The sequence below is a fragment of the Podarcis muralis genome, chromosome 2 (genome assembly GCF_964188315.1).
Source record: "Podarcis muralis chromosome 2, rPodMur119.hap1.1, whole genome shotgun sequence".
NCBI lineage: Eukaryota > Metazoa > Chordata > Lepidosauria > Squamata > Lacertidae > Podarcis > Podarcis muralis.
Genome location: NC_135656.1, coordinates 69,749,365 through 69,772,371, shown reverse-complemented (window position 1 = coordinate 69,772,371; position 23,007 = coordinate 69,749,365). Strand labels below are relative to the sequence as shown.

Here is a 23,007-nt window from a genome sequence, read left to right as displayed (position 1 = left end):
AGTCACGATATAGGTGAGACTAGGTACTCTTTGTACATAAATACATACAAGCATTCAGGGAGAGCATAGGAGAGTTAGAAATTATGGGAATTAGGTTTGCCAAGGCTGGAAGTAATGCATTTTCAGATCTGAAAAATCCTCATTAACTATAGCACGTGGATCCCAGGTTTGGATAGCAGACACATTAACATGCAGTCTTGGTGGCTGCTCTGTAATTATGAAATCCTTTCCCTCTGGAGGCTCCCCTAAGCTTGTTCCTGATCACTTTCTGGAAGTTCTGAGTGACTTAAAATATGGGGTAGTGCTTGGTGGTCATTTTTTATTTGAGCCTTCAGGATTCTAGTATATTCTCAGCCTGTGTGAATTTTCCACTAACAACTGCTGAGAGCCCTAATAATGAGGTAAGCAAGAACTGTAAATAAATGCTGCACTTTCCCCTGCTCCTACAGCTGAAAAATGTCCTGCTCTCAACCTAGGTGCGCCAATCTGTTATGATCACAGTCGGTGCCGTAAAAGTGGAAGATTTGCCTGTAGTAGTAAAATTTATTCTCCGTTCCGTCAAGGCCACAGATGCAACAGAGGTAAAGTGTCTACTATTAAAGCTGAAAAGTATACTCTTTAGGAATGCAGAGATGACTTTGTTGGGATAAGCACTCAAAACATTTGTTTTATTTCTACATGTGTACAAGATGAGCCAGCACACACCTCTGAAACTAATGTTATAAGTTCATGATTTCCAGTTGCTTTAAATCCTTTTTATCTTTTTACCTAGGCAGATAAGAGTATCATTTGGCTAAAATTTTTCATCTTTTAAGCAGGTGCATGACTCTTAAAGAAGTGTGACCCCTTTCTCTGTGCTAAATGCTTGCTTGGCATATAGTAGTCAAAAACTGAATTATGGCTCGCAGGGCAGCAAAACACATTTCTTTTCTTGCTGCAGACAAAGGGTTAAAACCAAACATTTTTTTTAATGGGAATAATTTCTTCCTTTTTTATTGCATTCCCTTCCATAAAAGGAAGTAGAACTAGGCTTGCCTTTTTAAAAACTATTTTAAGTATGATAGTTAAAAATATCCTCTTTTCAGTTCAAAAACAATGTTAAGCTTTTGTTTAGTTGATGATTCTGTATAAATTATAAAAAGTATTTTTGCAGGCTCCTTCCTTGACATTTACCCCATTTACACTTTTTTTCTCCTACTCCAAACATATGACCATGAATGTTTGTGCCTATTTCTGAGTAATAGCTGCAGAAACCTATGCACTGTGTTATGCAGGTAATTTCTGACCTTCGTAAGAAGCTGGACCTGGACTCGTGTGTTTCACTTCCACTGATTCATGTTTCTCAGACCAAGTTCAGGAGCCAGACTCGGACAAGGTTTGTGTGTTGACATTCAGCTTCACCCAAAGACTTGCAGTCTCTGTGCATGAGCAGTTAGGATGAGGCAAAATCATAGCCTCAGCGAAACATAGCAAAGAAAATATTACATCAGGTTTCTGGTGCCTTTGTTTGCATGGATGGGATTGCAACATTTCATCTCCTTTTGAACGTGTTCACTTTGAAATCTCACTATTTAATTGTTCTCTCCCTTTCAGCTAAAACAGCATCACCATCACAGCTCTATATTTATTTATGCTCATCTCCCCTGGTGGGGTTTTTTCCTTTTTTTGGTAGTACATGTACACATACACATAAAACTTAAGAATTCCCACCTGATCCTTGAAGAAGAACATAGATTCCACAGCTTATCTGCCACAGGGAGGTTTTCTTCTTAAAGATCATATGAATCTTGGGACAGATCTAAGAGTCCCCTACGGGGGTAGGAAATGTTCCATATGACAAGGGTAATGGGTAGAAAGGGGTCGTGTGGCGTGTCCCCAACACATGGAGAGCCTTTCCACCAACAGCAGCTACCAACTATCTGATAGAGGTTTGACAGTTCTTCACACCACGAGGGTGATTGATACAGTGAGGGGACCCAAGATCTCAGTGTGCACTTGGACAATCCTAAGCATTCCCTGGCATGGCTGGTGTGCTAACTGTTGCATCTCCTCCAGCTGTTACCCTCCTTCTTTGCCATTTATTTGCCTTAGATGGTACTGCTGCTTTGTGCAGTTATCACTGCTGCCTTCATTTTAGTGGGTTCCCACTTTCTCGCTCCCTTTCAATGCTGCTGTGCCTTATACCTGCCAATGCATTCTTTTGTGGGTGGCAATTTAGCCACCAAAGTTAGACTTTACCTGCTTAGCTGCTTTTGTGGTTAAGATGACGGGCTGCCTACCCATCTTGTGCTTCTTTTCAGTCTGTCTGCAAGCCAACTGTGTGTCAACCAGGACTGCGTCAAGCTCCTTTTTGAAATTATAAAGTCTGCTGTTAAATTCCAGAAGACCATTTCAGAAGGCTGGATTAAGGTCAGGGTGTATTTTCTCTGTGGGTATGCACTTTTGCCAAGTTGTTCTTTCTTTCAGATGCGGTTTTATAAAAACCAAGTACTTCAGATTTTTATTTAAAGATCCTGTTAAAATCTATTTCCTTTTCGGTAAGGAAATTATATGTGAATGATAGAATCTTTACAGAATGGCTCTGCTGTTGAATTCAGACTTTGAGTCCTATTTGAGAAAATCAAAACAGAATAGAATAGAATCACAGAGTTGGGAGGAATCTTTTGAGGACATCCAGTCCAGATTCTGCAATGTAGGGTGTAACATACAATCATAGTCATTGAGGAAGAAACGGGAAAGGAAAACACTTGATAGAGCATAACGATATGTAGTAATGAACATGGGCAGTGGAGATGGACAGGCATGTGCGTGGGTAGTCTAACGACCGGCATACACTCCTGGGAAGGGACAGCCTTGCTAACCATGAGCTATCGTCCCTATTCAACACCATTCCTTAATGATGTACCGTATTTTTCGCACCATTGGACGCACTTTTCCCCCCTTAAAAAGTAAGGGGAAATGTCTGTGCGTCTTATGGAGCGAAGCCAGCAAGAGCCGCTGCTGCCGACAAGCTCTGCGCAGCTCTCCCTTTAAAGCAAGAGCTGCATAGAGTGTGTCTGCGGCTCTGGCTGGGTTTACAGGGAGGCGGGAGGAGGGACTGCCGTCTGTCCCTCCTTCCGGCTCATTGTAAACCCAGCAAGAGCTGTGGCTGCTGAGCTGAGACGGGGAGGAGGGAGGGAAGGGGATTCCGTTGGTCCCTCCCTCCTCCGTGGCTCGCTTTGAAGCAGCAAAGTGGGAGGGAAGCCGCTTACACTCGTGTAAGCAGCTCCTCTCCCACTTTCCTGCTTCAAAGCAACCACGGAGGAGGGAAGGAGGGGACCCATGGATCCTTCTGCTGCTCGAGGCTGCAGCGGATTCCCTCCTCCCAGGCTCCCTTTGAAGCAGGAAAGTGGGAGGGGAGCAGCTTACACCCGTGTAAGCAGCTTCTCTCCCACTTTCCTGCTTCAAAGCAACCACGGAAGAGGGAAGCAAGGGGACCCATGGATCCTCGCTGCTTGAGGCTGCATTGAAGCAGGAAAGTGGGAGGGGAGCAGCTTACACCCTTCAAAGCAACCACGGAGGGAAGGAAGACCCATGGATCTTCTGCTGGAGGCTACAGCGGATTCCCTCCTCCCGGGCTCCCTTTGAAGCAGGAAAGTGGGAGGGGAGCAGCTTACACTCGTGTAAGCAGCTCCTCTTCCACTTTCCTGCTTCAAAGCGGAGGGAATCCCCTCCGTGGCTTGCTTGAAGCAGGGTGCAGGGGTTCAGCGGGGAAAGAGGGCCGGAAATAGATGCTGGGCAGGAAGACTTTGACCACTGGAAAGTCCACCTCAGCCTCCCCAGATTTCCACTGAGACAGCCAGGCATGGCCATAAGAGCTAGAAACTTGCATGGGCTGTTTATTTAAAGACGAAAACATGCACTTATGTGAAAGAAATCCTCCCAGGTTCCTGGACACAACCCACACTTGATATTCACACATGGTTACATGGATGGCATTGGCAACTGAAGGAGCAGCATGGTTAAAGAGCAAGTCCTGGTTTCAAGCTTAAGATCAGCTCTTTCGTGATGGCCTCAAACAACCCTTTGGCTGCAAGGGGAATCCCTCCCTTAATTCAGGATGCTACAGTCTACACATGCTGTGGCTGCCTGCCCTTTTCCCTGAGCTGTAAAAGCACCTTCAAGAGGGTGATGGGAGGTGACACAGTCATCTTCCAGATGTGCAAAGAACCACCCTCGCCACACTAAACGTGACAGCAAGCCTCACACCCAGATCTGAAGCATTAATGGGAACCTAGGAAGCTGCCTTATAAGGAGTCGGATCCACTAATCCATCTAGCTTAGTAATGTCAACACTGACTGGTAGCAGTTTGCCAGAGTTTCAGGCCTGGAGAGGCTGGGGATTGAACGTGTGGTGTTCTGCATGCAAAGCCACTGAGGTTACAGCTGTTCCCTTTAAAAACTAACTAAGATTATAGTCCCCATGGTTCTGAAGAAAGGGCTAATTTAAACAGGAACAGAGGGACCTTCCCTGTACCACGTCAGGACCCCTGAGCCCATTTAGCTCAGTTTTGTCTTCACTGATGGGCAGAGGCTCACCTGGGTTTCAGGAGACACACCTTCAGTCCTACCTGGAGAAGCTTTCAAGGACTGAACTTGGGATCTTCTCCATGCTCCCATTGATCTATGATGGCTCCCTCTCTTCTCCTCCCCTCCTCCTATGCAGGAGGCCTATCTCAGCTTGTCATTATAATGTATATATGTCAAGGGCTTTGAGATGCATATAAAAACAGGCTCAGCGTTATTAACTGGACTTAGATAAGCCATGGTTCCCCTTCCTTCCCTCCTCTGAGGCGCGCTTTAAAGCAGCAAAGCGGACAGGAGTCACCCGCTTTGCTGCTTTAAATAGTTTAGTACAACATTTGATTCAGAATTTTTTTTTTCATGTTTTCCTCCTCTAAAAACTAGGTGCGCCTTATGGTCAGGTGCGCCCTATGGAGCGAAAAATACGGTAATCCTCTCATTGTGCCCTGAAGCCTTTCTATCTCCCTGCGGCCAATGCAGGCCGTCTTAAGCGGCAATCCAATACCCACTCATTGGAGCAAGCCCCACTGAAAGTGGGACCTGCCTCTGAGTGGACATGTATAAGATTGTGCTGTTAAGGAGGCTTCTTTAACTCTTCCTCATCTGGTGCCTGAGTTCCAACTTGAGTTTGTAACTTTGGCAGTATAACATCTGGCTGCCTGGAATTACTGCTAGGAATGCAGAACAACTGGGAGTAAATTCCTTTCCAAACTTATTAACTAATAGTCAAAAGAAGATAAAATAACACAATAATCCAGGAAGATGCAGATAATAGAATCATAGAATTGAGCTGAGTGGGGATTTGAACGGTGGTCTCCCAGGTCCTAGTCCAACACTCCAACCACTACACCACCAGAACAGAGGCTTATATTCCTGAAATGGGACGAATGTCTCTTTTCAGTATTTGATGGTGAGCCCTAATACCGTATTTTTCGCTCTATAGGACGCACTTTTTCCCCTCCAAAAATGAAGGGCAAATGTGTGTGCGTCCTATGGAGCGAATGCAGGCTCCCTGGCTTCAGTGATAGCAAGGCAAAGCCTCCGAAGCCTGCACTCCGGAGGCTTCCCGTTGCTTCCGCTGAAGCCAGGAGAGTCTGCTCTTTGAAGCTGGGGGGGGGGGGGAAGCAGCGCTTCCCCCATAGCCAGCCCCAGAGGATGGGGGGCAGCAGGAAGGCGTGCGATGCCTTCCCGCTACTCTCCAACCTGGCTTTGAGGCTGGCGGGGGGGGGGGGAAGCAGCGCTTCCCCCATCGCCAGCCCCAGAGGATGGGGGGCAGCAGGAAGGCGCGCGATGCCTACCCGCTACTCTCCAACCCGGCTTTGAGGCTGGCGGGGGGAAAGCAGCGCTTCCCCCATCGCCAGCCCCAGAGGATGGGGGGCAGCAGGAAGGCGCGCGATGCCTACCCGCTACTCTCCAACCCGGCTTTGAGGCTGGCGGGGGGGAAAGCAGCGCTTCCCCCATCGCCAGCCCCAGAGGATGGGGGGCAGCAGGAAGGCGCGCGATGCCTACCCGCTACTCTCCAACCTGGCTTTGAGGCTGGCGGGGGGAAAGCAGCGCTTCCCCCATCGCCAGCCCCAGAGGATGGGGGGCAGCAGGAAGGCGCGCGATGCCTTCCCGCTACTCTCCAACCCGGCTTTGAGGCTGGCGGGGGGGGGGAGCAGCGCTTCCCCCATCGCCAGCCCCAGAGGATGGGGGGCAGCAGGAAGGCGCGCGATGCCTACCCGCTACTCTCCAACCCGGCTTTGAGGCTGGCGGGGGGGGGGAGCAGCGCTTCCCCCATCGCCAGCCCCAGAGGATGAGGGGCAGCAGGAAGGCGCGCGACGCCTTCCCGCTACTCTCCAACCCTCCTGTGGGCTTTTGCGGGAGATGGGGGAATTCCCCCACCTCCCGCAAAAGCAGGCAAAAGCTGCGCGCTCTTTAAAGAGGCTCCGTGGCTTCTGCTGGCTTTTCTAGGAGGTGGGGGAATTCCCCCACCTCGCAGAAAAGCCTGCAAGAGCCGCGCACCCTTTAAAGAGCGAGCGGCTCTTGGGGGCTTTTCCCCAAGGAGGGAGAAGGGACTGACTGGCCGAGTCAGTCCCTTCTCCCTCCTGCGGGCTTTTGCGGGAGATGGGGGAATTCCCCCACCTCCGCAAAAGTAGGCAAAAGCCGTGCGCTCTTTAAAGGGGCTGCGCGGCTTTGCTGGCTTTTCTAGGAGGTGGGGGAATTCCCTCACCTCGCAGAAAAGCCTGCAAGAGCCGCGCACCCTTTAAAGAGCGCACAGCTCTTGGGGGCTTTTCCCCAAGGAGGGAGAAGGGACTGACTGGCCGAGTCAGTCCCTTCTCCCTCCTGCGGGCTTTTGCGGGAGATGGGGGAATTCCCCCACCTCCGCAAAAGCAGGCAAAAGCCGTGCGCTCTTTAAAGGGGCTGCACGGCTTTCCTGGCTTTTCTAGGAGGTGGGGGAATTCCCCCACCTCGCAGAAAAGCCTGCAAGAGCCGCGCACCCTTTAAAGAGCGCGCAGCTCTTGGGGGCTTTTCCCCAAAGAGGGAGAAGGGTCCCACAGGAGTCACGCGGGGCTCCTGTGGGCTTTTGCGGGAGGTGGGGGAATTCCGCCACCTCCCGCAAAAGCAGGGAGAAGGTCTTGGGAGTAGCGCACAGGCCGCGTGCAGCCTGTCCACTGCTCCCAGAGCTGCGGTGAGGGGGAAATCATATTTTTTCCTTGATTTCCCCCCCTGAAAACTAGGTGCGTCCTATGGTCCGGTGCGTCCAATCGTGCGAAAAATACGGTAAGTTCCAGGAGCATTTTGACTCATGTGGCAGAAGTGCCCAGGTGTGTTTCTCCTCCCCATTCCCATAGCACAACCTTTGTCCTAAAACTGTGGTAGAAGATATGTACAGTGGTACCTCGGGTTACATACGCTTCAGGTTACAGATGCCACTAACCCAGAAATAGTACCTCGGGTTAAGAACTTTGCTTCAGGATGAGAACAGAAATTATGCCGTGGCGGCGGGGGGAGGCCCCATTAGCTAAAGTGGTGATTCAGGTTAAGAACAGTTTCAGGTTAAGAACGGACCTCCAGAACGAATTAAGTACTTAACCAGAGGTACCACTGTATTAGGAAGGTTCCAATAGGTTTACACTAATAATAATTATTATTATTATTTATTATTTGTACCCCACCCATCTGACTCTGTTGCCAACCCAGCCACTGTGGGTGGATTCCAGCATATATAAAAACGCAGCAAATTATTAAATCTTTAAAAGGCTTCCCTATACAGGGCTGCCTTCAGATGTTTCCTAAATATTATATAATTACTCATCTCCTTAACATTTGATGGGAGGGCATTCCACAGGATGGGCACCACTACTGAGAAGGCCCTCTACCTATGCCTGACTTGCGCATGATTTCATGTGATCCCAGCAATCAGCTGGAAATATGTGTTTAGTCTCTTGTGTAGGGTGGTTATTTGTTCAGCATTGGCAACTGTCTTTTCCGCTTCTGTTCTAGGCCATTGAAAGTGTTGCTTCTGCCTCTGACCATAAGGTAATATCTTAGATTCTGCAGTAGCTGTTCTCTACCTATAATTATTTTTTTAGGGATGTTAATTGAAGGGGGGGACTTTTTAAAAAAAATTCCCAGCAGCAATTACATTAATTTGGAATAGTGTGAAGTTGTCGCTTGTGTAGTAAGAGGACATCTTGAAACTGAACTTTACCTTCTTTCACTGCATTTCTAACACACCTGAGTTACCTTTCTAGCTCAATATTTGTAGCAAATCTATCTCTTCACTCAAAGCCATTAGAAGTCAGGGCAAGGGCCAAACTTCTTTTCATCCATCCTCTAAACTGAGAGATCTCAATCTCTGGCCTGCTTGTTGATATGACAGAAAATTATTCCATTCTTTGGCCAAGATACTAGAATTCTGTTTTAGAGTCTTGTCAGATTCTGCTTTTAGACACTGCCTTCAGTGTATGCACATTTATATTTGATTTACATAAGTACAAAAAGGAGTTGTTTTCAGAATTTGGATTCACTTTCTCCCCTCCATGTATTTGTGCTATGGAAGAAATTCTTATCAGAAAGTAGATGACGACTAGGAATGAATTTTCACTGAAACCTTAGTTTATTGTAAACACTGGCTGGGCCTTCCAATCTTTCTTCTGAATCATGAACACTAGGAACGTGTCATTTTAAAAGCAAAACTAAAGAGACGTTTTTCAGAATGCTATATAAAATTACCACAGGTTCTGCCAAGTGAGCTGTCTAGATCCATTGTCTGGTCTGATCCTTATTCTTCTACCTTGTTTGGTTGTTAACCTTTGTTAATTGTTTTACTTGCCAAAAGGTTCTGGATCTGATAATGCTGTTAGTAATCTATGCTACAAATGGCAAGAACAAGAAGCAGATTGAGAGAGTGCTGAAGAACAAGATTCAATCAGGCTGCGTAAGAGAGCAGTTGCTGCGCAATGCCTTCCGTTACTACTTAATGGTGAGTACTCCTGCTGCTGTGTGATCCAGCATGCTGACAGTCTTTCCCCCATTCCATCCTCTGTCCTAAAATCTGCATGACTATTTACAGGTTTGCATACAGACCTTGCTTATTTTATCCACATGGCTGTGTACACAGGTACAGATCTGCATGGAGAGACATTAAAGTAAAACAGGCAGAGATGGTTACAGCTTTTCCTGCAATCATGGTGGTTTCAACTGCAGAAATGGCTGCTTGCTGCCTCCGCATGCTGCCGGATTTATTCTGAAGAAAATAACAAGACTTGTATGTGTGAACTGGCTCTAGGATTCAGGGTGTTACTGGCTCCTACAAAGATATGCTTCCTGAACATGTGCTTCTTTACGTCTGGAAACTGTCAACAGGAGACATCCTCATACGTACACTTCCTAAAGCCGGCTGGAGTAAAACTTCCTTCTGGCAGAACTAGACAGCGCTGGTGGCTTCTATCCCCTCAGAAGCCTCCTTATTGCTTGCCTCATTGTCTTATCGATTTACAATGTAATTTTAGAAATGTCACTCTGTCTGGCAAATCTGTATGAATTGCTGCAGTATTTTGTTAGCTCATCTTTGTGAGATGTTGAAGTGTTTCCTGTAATCATTGCCAATCTTTTCAGGATAGTAAAATATTTTAAAAAAACCTTAATTGGAGTAAGAGAGACAATTGGAAAGATAGTAGAGGTATGTATCAGAATCTCCCTTTTTCTGTCTTTATCCAGGTTATGAGAGACCTCTTTCCAGCTGTCCTGTCACTGGCTGAGATCTTTGTACACTCGGCAGATCCCTGCATTGTCTCTTTTGGCTGCTGTATGTACAAGCAAGCATTCACAGTCTTTGACTCTTATTGCCAGCAGGTATAGTTCCATTCTCTGTTTGGTGAAGTGTGTGTGTGTGTGTTGTTGCCTTGTAGCAATTGACAGCTACTGGTTCTAATGTAGTGGGGGGCAGAATGCCATGGATCATAGAAGACAACCAGTTTGCATCAAGTTTCCTGTTTTGTAGCCAGGCCTATGCCAGTGATAGGTGAGATAGGGCACTGGCCAAAGGCCCTTTCTGGCCACAGCACTATTAGCCACCCTGCAGTTACCAGGGCTGGGCCATGTTCTGGTGGGTGGGAAATATTTAATTCCTCACATTAAACACCACTGAGAGGGAGGGAATAGTTCAGGATATTATTATTTATTAAAATTATTGCCTGCTCTTCACTAGAGAGGTCCCAGGGAAGGTTAGAACAATTTAAAATTCAGAATAAAAATAGATAAAAATCACAATAATATGATGAGTTCTGAAAATGCACACCTCTGGGGTCAAAAGTCAAAAACGTTTATTTGCACTTCTCCCTTTTATTTTCCTTTTGTTACATCAAGATGCCTGCTGTGATTAGTTTGATCAGCACATCTCTGTTCTGTGTTTTGCTCTGGTTTATGTAGAGTTTCTTGTTTCTCTACAGTCCAACTTATGTAGGTGCAAACTATGTTAACCAATAGGGGAAAGCTGAACAAGACTATACAGGCAAAGAAGGCAGGGCCGGCCCACCTATGAGATGCGCTGAGGCAGCCACCTCAGGCGGCAGAATCCCAGGAGGCAGTGTCCCCATGACTGTTGGAAAAGTGGCAACTTCCAGCAAGATCTCACCAAAATCTTGAGACATCTTGTGCCCTTCACTTTGTGGTCACTGCTGTGTGACCCAACTGAAGGAGGCCTTGGACTCAGGTGGCAAAACAGGATGGGATGCCTCTGGAAGTAGGCAGCATCTCTAGCCTCTCTTATACCAGGTCAGGGCCATTCTGCCCAAAGCTGGACTGCATGCTTTTCATTTTTCCTTCCTTGTGTTTGTTCCTGCAGGAGATTGTGGGTGCCTTGGTAACTCATGCATGTGGTGGCAATAATATTGCAGTTGATGTCTCTCTGGATATGCTCATTGACCTGGTGTCTCTTCACACTTCATCCATAGTTCCTTATGCAGTTTTTCTGAAGGCAAGTATGATACAAAGCCGGGAGCTCTCACTTTGGTACTAACAGCTTAACAACTAACCATTCTTCTTTGGAAGAGTCTGAGCAATCAGCTGGTGCTTGATGGTCCACTACAGTTTGGTTAATGGTCCACCTTTTGTGGCCCTTTACACAGAGGAAGTCAGTCCAGGTGTTAACAGTATACTTTTTGCTGTACTGCACATTCTGTTATTAGAATTTATCATGAAGATATGGAGTACTTGGCCTGACTCCGATCTCTCCTTTTCAGAGCATTTTAGATTATATGGATAATCTAAGTCCACAACAAATCCGGAAGCTATTCCAGATTCTTAGCATGCTGGCATTCAGCCAGGGGCACAAAAGCAATCACATTCAGGTGAGTACAAACATACTGAGTCCTGTAGATCCTGATGGCTATGCACTGTATTGGCCTGACTATAAGCCGCACCTTTAAAATTCAAGGTTTATTTGCGGGTGCAGCCCGCCTCCCAGCACTAATGCCCTGAACAGGGGGCAGCCGGTGCTCAGCACCCCACTCCCCAAGCCGGTGTCGGCACTCGGCTCCAAATATAAGCCACACTTTAACTTCTCACAGTCGGAATTTGGAAAAAAAAGTGCAGCTTATATTTGGGCCAATAGAGTACTACCTCCAAGATGGAATTCCTTTGAGTACCAGTTGCTGAGGAACACAAGTGGGGAGCGTTGCTATTGTCCTGATTCTGGGCTCCCATACGCATCTAGTTGGCCACTGTGAGAACAGGATGATGGACTAAATGGGCTTTTGGTCTGATCCAGCAGGGATGTTCTTATGACCTAATCGCAAATATCTAGATGCCAGTGTGTGTGTGTGTGTGTGTGTGTTAACAGTGAATGTTCAAAATTTGCTGAACGTTGCTGATACCTGCTACCCTAGAGAGAAAACATTTATCCACTTCTCAGACTTACTCCACTGAATTCCAGCACATGTGCTACTTCTACCCTTTCGGGTGTTAGAGATTTCACGCATAATTCAGTGGCATGAGATTTACTGTGAGTGCATCTGAATGAGTCGTTGTTATTTCTGACATTCTGGTTCCTCTCTTTCCATGCAGGATGACATGCATATGGTGATCAGGAAGCAACTCTCCAGCACTATTCCAAAGTATAAGCGCATTGGTATTATTGGTGCAGTTACCATGGTGGGAAGCATGGCAGCAAAGAGGTGAGGAAATGGTGAAGAATTTGCACACTGTCGTTTAACTCTTTTCTAGCCACAGATGGCAACCGAGGGTGTCTCTTGAAAACCGCACCATGAAAAGCCCAAGAGAATATAGCAATTTTCAAAAATCAATTTCCAAATATGCAGGTTGCCCAAAAGAGCTCCATTAAGGCTGATACCAACAGTATGCCTTAGAACAGGGGCTTCCAAACTGTCATCCATGGGCAAACTTCATTCAGGTGGATTTGTGACTGAAGACAGGAGGCAGCTTATCCATTGTGTTAAATATGGTATCTTTAATTGTATTTTTATTGATTCTTTTGTGTCTTGTATTTTACTATATTACAGTTTGAAGTCTCTGGAATTCAGATTGTTATACAATAAAATACAGTTATATAAGAACTGAAGGACGCAATAAAAATACAGTTTAAAATTGTACAGCGTCTAGCACAGTGCATTACAATTGCTACAACAAGCAGAAAAAAATAAATTGGTCCACCAGGACCCTCAGCAAATTTTAAGTGGTCTATGGGGAAAAAGAAAGCAGAGCCTTAGAAAAAGTGAGCAGCAGGATTTCTAACTGTGCTCCGTGTGTACACACAACGTATACAAATAGTGCAATAGAGATGAGGGACACACTGTTTTTCAAACGTCTGCCAAAATGTTGTAGAGCCTAATGATGTGCAATACATTTGCATATGATTTATTGATGCCTTGTTAAAGGTGAGGTAGAATTCTGCGTTCCTGGGCTTTTGAAATGAATGCTATCAAAATGCATTCTGCAAATTAGGAAGGGACCCCTCCATGTTATTGTTTTAATTCTGTGATATGAAGTGCTGCATGATCAAAAACACAACAGAAGTAAAATAAAATAATAGTGTTCTTGTGAAGAGACACAATTCTCACTGGGTTTCAGTTCATTAGGCAATAGTATTTGGGGTTCGTTTGTTTTGGAGAGTAAGCCTTCAGAGGATATGTGAGCATTTATGGCATTTGAAGCCACCTCCCTACCCATATGGGACTGTGACAGTTATATCATTGTGATGATTAATTGGACAGTGAACAATGATCAATGAGATGTAAAGAATGTAATGAATTTATGGTCTTTGAAGCAGCCTTAGTTCCATTTCTGTGGCTCAAAAATGTATATGCGAGCGCCCAACTACATCTGTTAAAAATAATTACTCTAAAATATAATTTCAGGAGTAAAGAAAATGGACAGCTCTTGGAACGGGCACAGCTGAGCAAGGAGCAATGTAGACAGGCAAGTATTTGGATATTTGCAGGACCCCTCTGGGAATAGGTAGTATGTGAGGAAGAGATGTGTTCTTTGAAAAATTGCAGCAGAGCTGAATGGGAAGGATCAGTCAGTGTAAAGCTTGGGGAGATATTCAGATCAACATGATGCTTGCTTATTTATTAACTTAGAATTTAAACTGACTGGAATCCCCCCTAATTTTAACATGGGGGGAAGTTGTTAGAAAGCTCCTGCTTTTCATTTTAAACTATCTCCTTCTCTTATGCACTAAAGTGGAGATGGGAGGAGAGAATATTCAAGCCCAAGGCTTGTCAGAGCCTTTGCTCAGAATGCTAGAAACCATGGTTTAGCATTATGTGAGGTGAGGCCAGGTAAAGAGGTTAGAAAAATAAACCTGGAAGAGTTAATCTGAGAATGGATGAGTGGGAGTTTTGGGAGGAGCAGGATGTCAATGTCAGTAAGACAAGGTGTCAGTGTAGATTTGTGCACACAGAATGCGTTTCAGAGATAGGTGTCAGATATTACTTAACATTTGGCTGCTGGTGTTCCTTATAATGTTCACAGGGGAATGTGCACAGGCTGCCTGCACTTGTGGAACCATCACAAGTTGCCTGTACAATTATCCTATCACAATTATGAGAAGAGCCGTTGACCAAATGCCAGAGTGACATTCATTTGACTAATGACATTTCTTGTAACCTCTAAAGCCACTTGGGGGTTTGTGGGCTATGTGTGAACATTGGAAACCTGAAACCATATCATCCTCCAGTAACTACTCTGCTTCTTCTTTTTCTACAGATTATATCTTTACTAGAGCTGGTTTGCTCCTGCTGCGGACAGGTCCCCCAGGCCTTGGCTCTCTATTACGATGAACTCGCCAACTTGATTCAGAAAGGGAATTTGGATTCTCAGATCCTGGTAGGTTATAGAGCTATTGGTCTGCATCCATTCAGTTACAGACATTGTATAACCGTAGCTGGGATAATATTAGCTGAAACAGTAGTCTGGGAAATCATGGTAAACCGTAATCTGAAGCAATTGTGCTCATGCGCATTGCTCCAGTTGCTCCTTCTGCTCCCTTTACCAAGCTGAGAGGAAACCAACCACAGCGCTAGCTTAGCATCACATGCAAACCATTGTTCATGGTTTGTTTCTCTCTCTATAAGCCATGAGTTGAAGGTTTGTTTTTTACTTCATGCTCTTGGTTTACATGGAAGAAACAAACCATGAGTGCTGGTTCACACGTAACACTCCGCCAGCACTGTGGTTGGTTTTCACCTGGCTTTTGGCAACAGAAGAAACAGTGTGGATGCAATTGGAATAACATGCACCAGCATGCTGCATGTTTGTGGTAAGCCATAGTTTGTTTCTGACTTCTTCTGACTTCTACATCCTAAAATCTTTTTTCCTTATTTTTTTTTTTTTTAAATGCTTTTTATTGTATTTTCATCATCATACACATCTACAAAAACAAAGCCTAAAAAATAACATTCAACAGTAAGAAAATGTTACAAAAAGAAGAAAAAGAGAAAAGAATAGAAATAAAGGAAAAAAAAAAAACAAGAAAGAAACAAAAAAAGCACATACAACAGTTTGTTAAAACCGACTTCCTTCCCTCTTGATTTCGGATGCCTACTTTTAATAGTATCATCTTACAGCTGGTGTTGGTTTTTAGTTTATAACATCAGAAGATTTAAATCAAACCTACTGTAGTTGGTAAATTACTAAAATTGCCTTCGATGTATACCATAAATTTGTTCCAATCCTCTTTTAACTTTGTATTTTTTTGATTTCTTAATCTTTGTGTCAATCTTGCCAATTCTATAAATTCATATAGTTTCAGTTGCCAGTCTTTCAGTGTTGGTAAAGTTGGGTTTTTCCAATTTTGGGCAATAAGTATTCTAGCCGCAGCTGTTGCGTATTGGAACAGGGTTTTGTCTTTTTCCGGTATCTCTTTTCCAACCATCCCTAGCAAAAAGGCCTCTGGTTTTTTGGGGAACGTGTAACTAAATATTTTTTTTAGTTCATCATATATCTGGTTCCAAAATCTTTTAATTCCCTCGCATGACCACCACATATGTATAAAGTTCCCCTCATTTGTTTTACATCTCCAGCAGGCCTTGTTGCCAGTCTTGTACATTCTATTTAATTTTTCTGGTGTTAAATACCATCTATATATCATCTTCTCCAAGTTTTCTCTAATTGCCGCACTTGCTGTGAATTTTATTCCCTCGTTCCACAATTTCAACCATTTCTCATGTTCTATGTTATATCCCAGGTCTCTTGCCCACTTTACCGTAACTTCTTTAATTTCTACCTCTTTTGTATCGGCTTCCAGTAAGATGTTATACATTTTAGATAGTAACTTACATTTACTTTCGATTATTTCTATTTGAAATTTTGATTTTTTCCCGTTCATTCCTACTTTCCTATCTTCCGTCCATCTTGCATTAATCTGGTGATATTGAAACCAGTCCTTCAGTTTTTCTTTCAGCTCCTCAAACGGTCTTAATTTCCAGCCTTCATGGGAACTTGTCAATAGATCTTCATATGTCAAGCCTTGCTCTTCCGTATTTGTTTTTTTGAATGATAGGATATCTGTGGGGGACAGCCACCAGGGTGTTTTTGGTTCTAACAGATTTTTGTTTCTTTTCCAGACTTCATAAAGAGGGCCTCTAATTATGTGACTCGAGAACCCCTTATGTACTTTCTCTTTATCTAGCCACAGGTAGGCGTGCCAGCCATACCTATTATCTACACCTTCGAGATCTAATAAATCCGCATCTTCCAAGGTTATCCAGTCTTTCACCCAACATAAGCAGGCAGCTTCGTAATATAATTTTAGGTTGGGTACCGCCAGCCCTCCTCTCTCCTTTCGATCTGTAAGTAGTTTGTATCTAATCCTTGGCCTTCTACCTTGCCATATAAATCTTGAGAGTACTTTCTGCCAATCTTTAAATATTTTATTCCCTCTGATCACCGGGATGCTTTGGAAGAGAAACAACATCTTAGGAAGAATATTCATTTTTATTGCCTCCATCCTACCAAGCCATGAAAGGTTAACTCTGCTCCATATGTCCAGGTCTTTTTTAATTTTGTTCCAGGTCGTTGTGTAGTTATCTTCAATCAGATTTATATTTTTAGGTGAGAGCCAGACGCCTAGGTACTTTATTTTTTTGGACACTTTAATTCCGTGTTGGCTCTCTAATTTTTCTTTTGAATCATTTCTCAAATTCTTTACTAATATTTTGGTTTTTAGTCTGTTCAATTTAAATCCAGCTAGTCTGCCATATTCTTCTAGTGTTTCCAGCGCCTTCTCGATGCTCTTTAGCGGCTCTTCTAAGGATAACATCAAGTCGTCCGCATAAGCTTTTAGTTTAAACTCCCTAGATCCTATTTTAATCCCTCGGATCTCAGGCGTTGATCTTATTTTATTTGCTAAGACTTCTAGGACCATAATGAATAAAAGCGGGGAGAGGGGGCAGCCTTGCCTGGTTCCTTTTTCAATTTGGAATGTATTTGTAAGATTGTTGTTTATCACCAGTTTGGCTGATTGGTTGGAGTATATTGCCTGTATTCCTTTCCAGAATTCTCCCTCTATCCCCGCTTCTTCCATGGTTTTTAATAAAAACGGCCAAGAGACGTTGTCGAACGCCTTCTCAGCGTCTATGAAAATCAGGGCCGCTGGTATATTGTTGTTGATTTCCAGATATTCAATTAAATTTATAGTGTGTCTCACATTGTCTTTCAAGTATCTATTTGGTAAGAAGCCTGCTTGGTCTTTGTGAATTAAGCTTGACAGGCATTTTTTTAGTCTATTTGCCATAATGTCGGCGAAGATTTTATAATCGTTATTCAATAAAGATATCGGCCTGTAATTCTTAATGCTCATTTTATCCGTATCTGGTTTTAGAATTAATGTTATGTAGGCTTCCCTCCACGACTCAGGGATTTTCCCTCCTTTTAAGATATTGTTCATAGTGTCGCAGAGCGCCGGGAATAGTTGGTTTCCTAGAACTTTGTAATATTTAGCCGAAAGGCCGTCTGGGCCAGGAGCTTTCCCTATTTTCATTTTTTTTATAGCGTTTTGGACCTCTTCTATGCTGATGGGCTTATTTAGTTGTAGTCTTTCTTCCTCTGTAATTGTCTTCCCTTTATGTCTCTTTAAATATCTTTCTATTTGTGTTGTGTCCTCTTCTCCCCTCTTATATAGTTCCTCATAAAACTCGAGAAACTTTTTTTGTATTCTTGTTGGGTCTACTATCAGTTCTTCCTCTACCTTTATTTTGTTTATCGTATTCTGTTTCTGCCTTTTCCTCAACTGCCAAGCTAAAAATTTCCCTGTTTTATTTGCTGACTCAAAATATCTTTGTTTCATTAATTTGATTTTCCATTCTATTTCTTGGCTCGTCAGCATCGAATATTGTGTTTGTAGTAATTTTATTGCTCGGCTACTTTGTTCATCTTTCGGATGGTCTATTAGTTTTTTCTCGTACCCTCTTAACTGCTTAAGTATTTCTTCCAACTTCTGCTGTCTTATCTTCCTCTTAAGATTATTTTGCTGAATAAATAATCCTCTTATTACCGCCTTACTGGCGTCCCAAATTACTTCTATGTTTGTTCCTGTGTTCGAATTCAACTCAAAGTACTCCTTTAAGGTGATTTTGGCCTTTTCAACAACATCGTCATTCTCTAATAGATATTCATTTAGTCTCCATCTGAAGCCTCCCTGTGATGCTCCCTTAATTTCCAATGTTATTAGGCTGTGGTCAGAGAACGTTCTTGGGTGTATTTCACATCTTATTGCTCTTAGGGTGAGTGTTCTCGAAGTCCAGATTTGGTCTATTCTGCCCCAGCTTTTGTGTACTTCCGAAAAAAAAGTAAATTGTCTTTCTGTTGGATGTTTATGTCTCCATATGTCTATCAAGTCTAAATTTTCTTCCAGATTTTGAAATGATTTCGGTAACTTTCCTTGATTTCGTTTTTTATTTTCCGTTTGTCTGTCAATATCTGGTAATGGCACGGCATTGAAGTCACCTAATAATATTGTCTTATTATCATCTAGGTCTAGTAAGACTTGTTCTAGTTTCTTAAAGAACTCCGGTCTGTTTGTATTTGGGGCATAGATGTTAACTACATTAATCTTTTCTCCCTGAAAGTTAATTTGCACCCCTAGTACCCTCCCCTCATCATCCTTATATATCATTTTTGGTTCCCATTTTTCCTTGACGTATATTACTACTCCTTTTTTTTTCTCTTCCGTAGAGTTTATAAATTCCATACCCAAGTATTTGTTTGTTAAGACATGTTTGTGCTTTTTGGCTACATGAGTTTCTTGAATACCAATTACATCCAATTTTTCCTTTTTCAAAACATTTGCGATTTTATTCCTTTTGGCTTTTTCGTTCAATCCATTAACATTCCACGTTGCAATTTTAAGATTCATTGTCGTTTTTATCTACTGGTAAGTAAGTCAGTGACCTCCTACTTTAGGTTTTACCAAATTAAATTCGGGTGGTTTTGTCTTCTATTTGTTCCTCGACCTCTTCCTCCTCCCCCTCTTCCCCTTCTTCCTCCTCCCCCTCCTCTCCCCCTCCCCCTGCTCCTCCCTCCCCCTCCAATCTTTCCTTCAACCTCCCCCCTCCTCTTCCTTCTCTCTCTCCATCCTTCTCTCCATCTCTTTCCTCTACCCCCCCGAGGTCTTTTTCGTATCTACGTAGGAATTTACTTACTTCTTGGTTTTCGGTTATCTTAAATCTCTTCCCTTTGTAAAAAAAGGAAATCCCTTCTGGGAATTCCCATCTGTGTTGTATATTATTTTTCTTTAAGATGCCCACTATTTGTTTGTAGCCCTCTCTTTTTCGAAGGAGTCTAATTGGTATTTCTTTAAAAATGATAATAGGTTTCCCGTCTATTACCAGTTTCCTCTGGTAACTTTCTCTCAGAATCTTATTTCTCATGTCACTCGATTTGAAGATCACTAAACAGTCTCCTGGTACCTTTTTCAGTCTATTCTGTTTGGGTCTTATTTTTACTCTAAAGGCATTTTCTATCGTTTGTGCAACTTCTTCTTCTTCCAATGAGAGCCAGGTCGCAAGCTCTTTGATCATTTTCTCCCTTATATCTTCTTCTCTCTCCTCCCCTATTCCTCTAAATTTTAAATTTAATTGCTTTTGTTTCATCTCCATCAAGGCTAAATTATCTAAGACCTGATCTTGGGTTTTACTCAGTTCTCCAAAGTTTTCTTTAGTTTTTTCAACTTCTTTTCTCTGGTCTCTCAAATCTTTTTGCATTTTTTTATTTAGTTCTTCTAAGGTTTTCGTTTTAACAGTTAGTTCTTTTATCTTGTTTGAAAGTTCCCCTGCGACCGCCTCAATTTTTTTGTCAAAAGATTCTTGCATCTCTCCTAACTTTTTTTCTATGCGTGTTTCGTTTTGTCTAAATTCCTCTTTTATTTTCAACCATAATGCATCTAGGTCTTTTATTTCCTCTTGCCTTGAGGTTCTCCTATCCATTGGTGTCCCTGCAGGCTTCTTCCCGTCTTTCCCCGCCATCTGCCCGCCTCCCCCTTCCCTCCCCTCCCGCCTTAAGTCTGTCCACAAGTTTTTATGGCTTTCCCCGAGGGGCTTACAATCTTAGATATTTGGTTATCACCGAAAAGGTTTTAGTCTGCCCCTTGATTCAAACTTGTCTTGTATCTTCCCTTTAAGTCAGACCGTTCCCAATACTGGGAGCTTTCCCTCCTAGTTTACAAATCCTTACGTTTGTCTCTTGTAAAAGATAAGTTCCAATTACGAAAAGTAATGCATGATAGTCATATACAACCAAAATTACAAAAAATGACGAGGGAATTGAGGAGTCTTGCAAGGTCGGAAAGGGGAAAGGATCACGGAGAGGGGACAATAAATGGATTAACACAGGTGGCACAATCTGAATGGTGCCGATGATACTAAAACTTCTCTTTTGAGTCTCCGCCTCTTGTAGCTTAATCTATTCCCACGTGTTGTGAGATTTGTCCTATTAGTATTCCCTTAAGAACAACCAAAAATCGGGAGGTAGAAATTGGTAGGGGGGGAAGGGCAAACGGGCAGGGGGGGGACAGATATATGAGCGTAGGGGCAAGGGTCCAAAACAATCCAGAGCTTAAGGTAAGTTCCCCCGGCGAAGGGAGGGGGCCCTAAATCGGGGAGAAAGGAATTCAATTTCAGTTCCAAAAAGGAGAAAAAATAAAGAAAAAAGTCGAACGTCCGGGGGGCGACCTGTTCCTCAATGCAAAGTCAGTCCAGAGGTAAGAGAAAGTGATAGAAAAAACCTTCAGAGTCTTTGAGTCCCTCAGAGTCCCTCAGAGAAGCCGGCTTCTAGCAAGTCTGGGCGGATGTCAGCCAACCATAGTAAGCCGTCTCGTCTTCCCCATACACACAGTCTCACGCGCTATGTTTCCTTCGGTTTTAAGACAATACGACACCTGGCTGAAAGACTGGAGTGCTAGAAGTATGCAAGGGAGGATACGTGCGGAGAATCGTAGTTATTCTTATCTCCGTTGTTGGTAGATGGGGGGGAGTTATTTCGCCGACATTTTGTACTAACTTGCTCCTTCTTCCCCCTTGTTCGCTTTCACCGCGTCTAGCGTCCCTCCGTTCGTTCCTCCCGGTTCTCTCTTTAGCTTTTTTTTATTAAATTCTCCAGTTGCCCATTTAACGATACAAAGTCTCTATTGTTTCATTTCAGTTTCATACTTTTTTAACTGGTTACTTTGCCCCGCGGAGTTTCCCAACGGGGGCTTCTCTTTCTTTGTTCTACAGCAGGCGTTGGTTACTTTGTTTCACTCTTCTAATTAACTTCCCAGCGCCATCTTGGCTCCGAAACAAATCGGGCTCCTTAATTTAAACAATTAGTCTCTTTGCGCCTTGGAATCTATCCTCCTGCTTTTACAGCTCGACGTTTAATTTTCAACACCAAAGGCGGCAATTTTAAAAGATTTCGGAGATTTGTCGCCTCTTTTCAGCGGGAGCTCGAGGCATTACTGCCCGGGGTCGCAGAGCTTACCGGAATGCGCCTCTAGGTCCCGTTGCTCCGGAGTCCTCCCCAAAGATAGGAAAAACTTCAGAAGGCTTCGGACCTTTCTGACGCTGCTGGTAGCGCTTCCCTTCAGGGGGCCCCCCTGAAAGTTTTGGGGTCGCAGTGCCTTTGCGTTGCCCCACAAAAGCCCCGCGCAGTTCGGAGAAGACGCTCAGCAACTTCTCCGCGCTCCCATACTGCTGGCGATCCAAACCGGAAGTCCCTAAAATCTTTTTTCCTTAAAGAAAGTTTAACTTGCTGCTTTACTAAATCCTTCAATAAAATAATATCTTGTTTTTGGAGGGAAAATAAGGTTTTGGCCCCACACCTAAGTGCCATACCACTTGAACCAGTATTGGGAGTAGATTAGGCTAATTAAAGTCTAGGAGGGTAAAGGGGTTCTCAGTGGAAGCAGTCAAAGGAAAAGGAGTGGGGGATAAAGGAGGAGTTGCTTTAGCTAGTTTGCATGCTTCACTTCCTCCTCTAGTCTACACCCTCACCCTTCAACATAATTCTTTAAAATGAATTTTCCCTGTGGAACTGTCATTCTTTCAGGAGTGGATTGAGAACAGTGTGGAGAAGGACTTTGAGAGAGATTTTGTGACAGATCTTCTCCCTATAGAGGACAGGTATTTCAGGAAAAAAATACCATTCACCTCCTTTAGTACAAAAAAATTTAATTAGTTATTGTACCATTGGCCATCAATTGATACTTGATTCTTCTGCAGTGCTTTCCTGCTCCCGGTGAAGTCCCTGTATAGCTTGGAAGATGACAAAAGTGAGGGAATAATTGCTATTAACTTGTTGCCTCTGCTGTCCCAGAGCTATTTGAGCAAGAATGTAGATGAAGTAGCAGCTAAGAGCCATGACAAAAGGTCAGTGGTGCTTCTCTGTTCTTATTGGCCAAGGCAGAATGTGACTCCTAACACATACTTTTTAAAATTTAAATGGAATCATGGAAATATGTTGTTTTGTTCCTTCAGAAAGAACTAGTCAGGATGGTTATGAAGAAAACACGCAGACATTTCTGATAAATGTAAAAACAAGGGGAAAGAGCAGCAGACTCACAGTATTCCTTTTCAAAACACGTCTCATTGCCTTGCCACAGCTCACCTTCCCTATCTCTCCGGTTTGCTTAGTAGTGCATCTGCATCTCCCAATTATCCCAACTTTTTTCCCTAGTCCTTGCAAATGGGAACAAAGATTCCAGTTTCATGAGAGGAGGCAATTTATGCAACAAGAAAGATGCAGGCAAATTTAAATATACTTTTAATAATTTTTCCAAGTTTTACATTGTCAGAAGAACATAGTAAGAACACATAAAGCTGCCTTAAGCAAAGTCCAAACTATTTATTCACCTAGCGTAGTACCGTCTAGGGTTGGGGTGGCTAACCTGTGGCCCTCCATACATAAACACAATGAATATGCCTATTAAAGAGATCCCCCAAGGAAACTACTGTTGGTTTTTTT

General features: G+C 43.5%; 1 protein-coding gene across 1 annotated transcript in view; it reads left to right on the top strand.

Moving 5' to 3' along the window:
• Window positions 1-23,007, top strand: part of FANCD2 (FA complementation group D2) — a 46,590-nt gene that overhangs the window by 9,988 nt on the left and 13,595 nt on the right. The window contains exons 11-23 of the mRNA XM_077924725.1: window positions 477-581; window positions 1,275-1,375; window positions 2,301-2,409; window positions 8,050-8,085; window positions 8,888-9,031; window positions 9,769-9,903; window positions 10,895-11,026; window positions 11,292-11,399; window positions 12,115-12,224; window positions 13,425-13,485; window positions 14,278-14,397; window positions 22,093-22,166; window positions 22,266-22,412. Coding sequence (XP_077780851.1) covers window positions 477-581; window positions 1,275-1,375; window positions 2,301-2,409; window positions 8,050-8,085; window positions 8,888-9,031; window positions 9,769-9,903; window positions 10,895-11,026; window positions 11,292-11,399; window positions 12,115-12,224; window positions 13,425-13,485; window positions 14,278-14,397; window positions 22,093-22,166; window positions 22,266-22,412 — 1,382 coding nt within the window. The remainder of the gene's footprint in view (window positions 1-476; window positions 582-1,274; window positions 1,376-2,300; window positions 2,410-8,049; window positions 8,086-8,887; window positions 9,032-9,768; window positions 9,904-10,894; window positions 11,027-11,291; window positions 11,400-12,114; window positions 12,225-13,424; window positions 13,486-14,277; window positions 14,398-22,092; window positions 22,167-22,265; window positions 22,413-23,007) is intronic.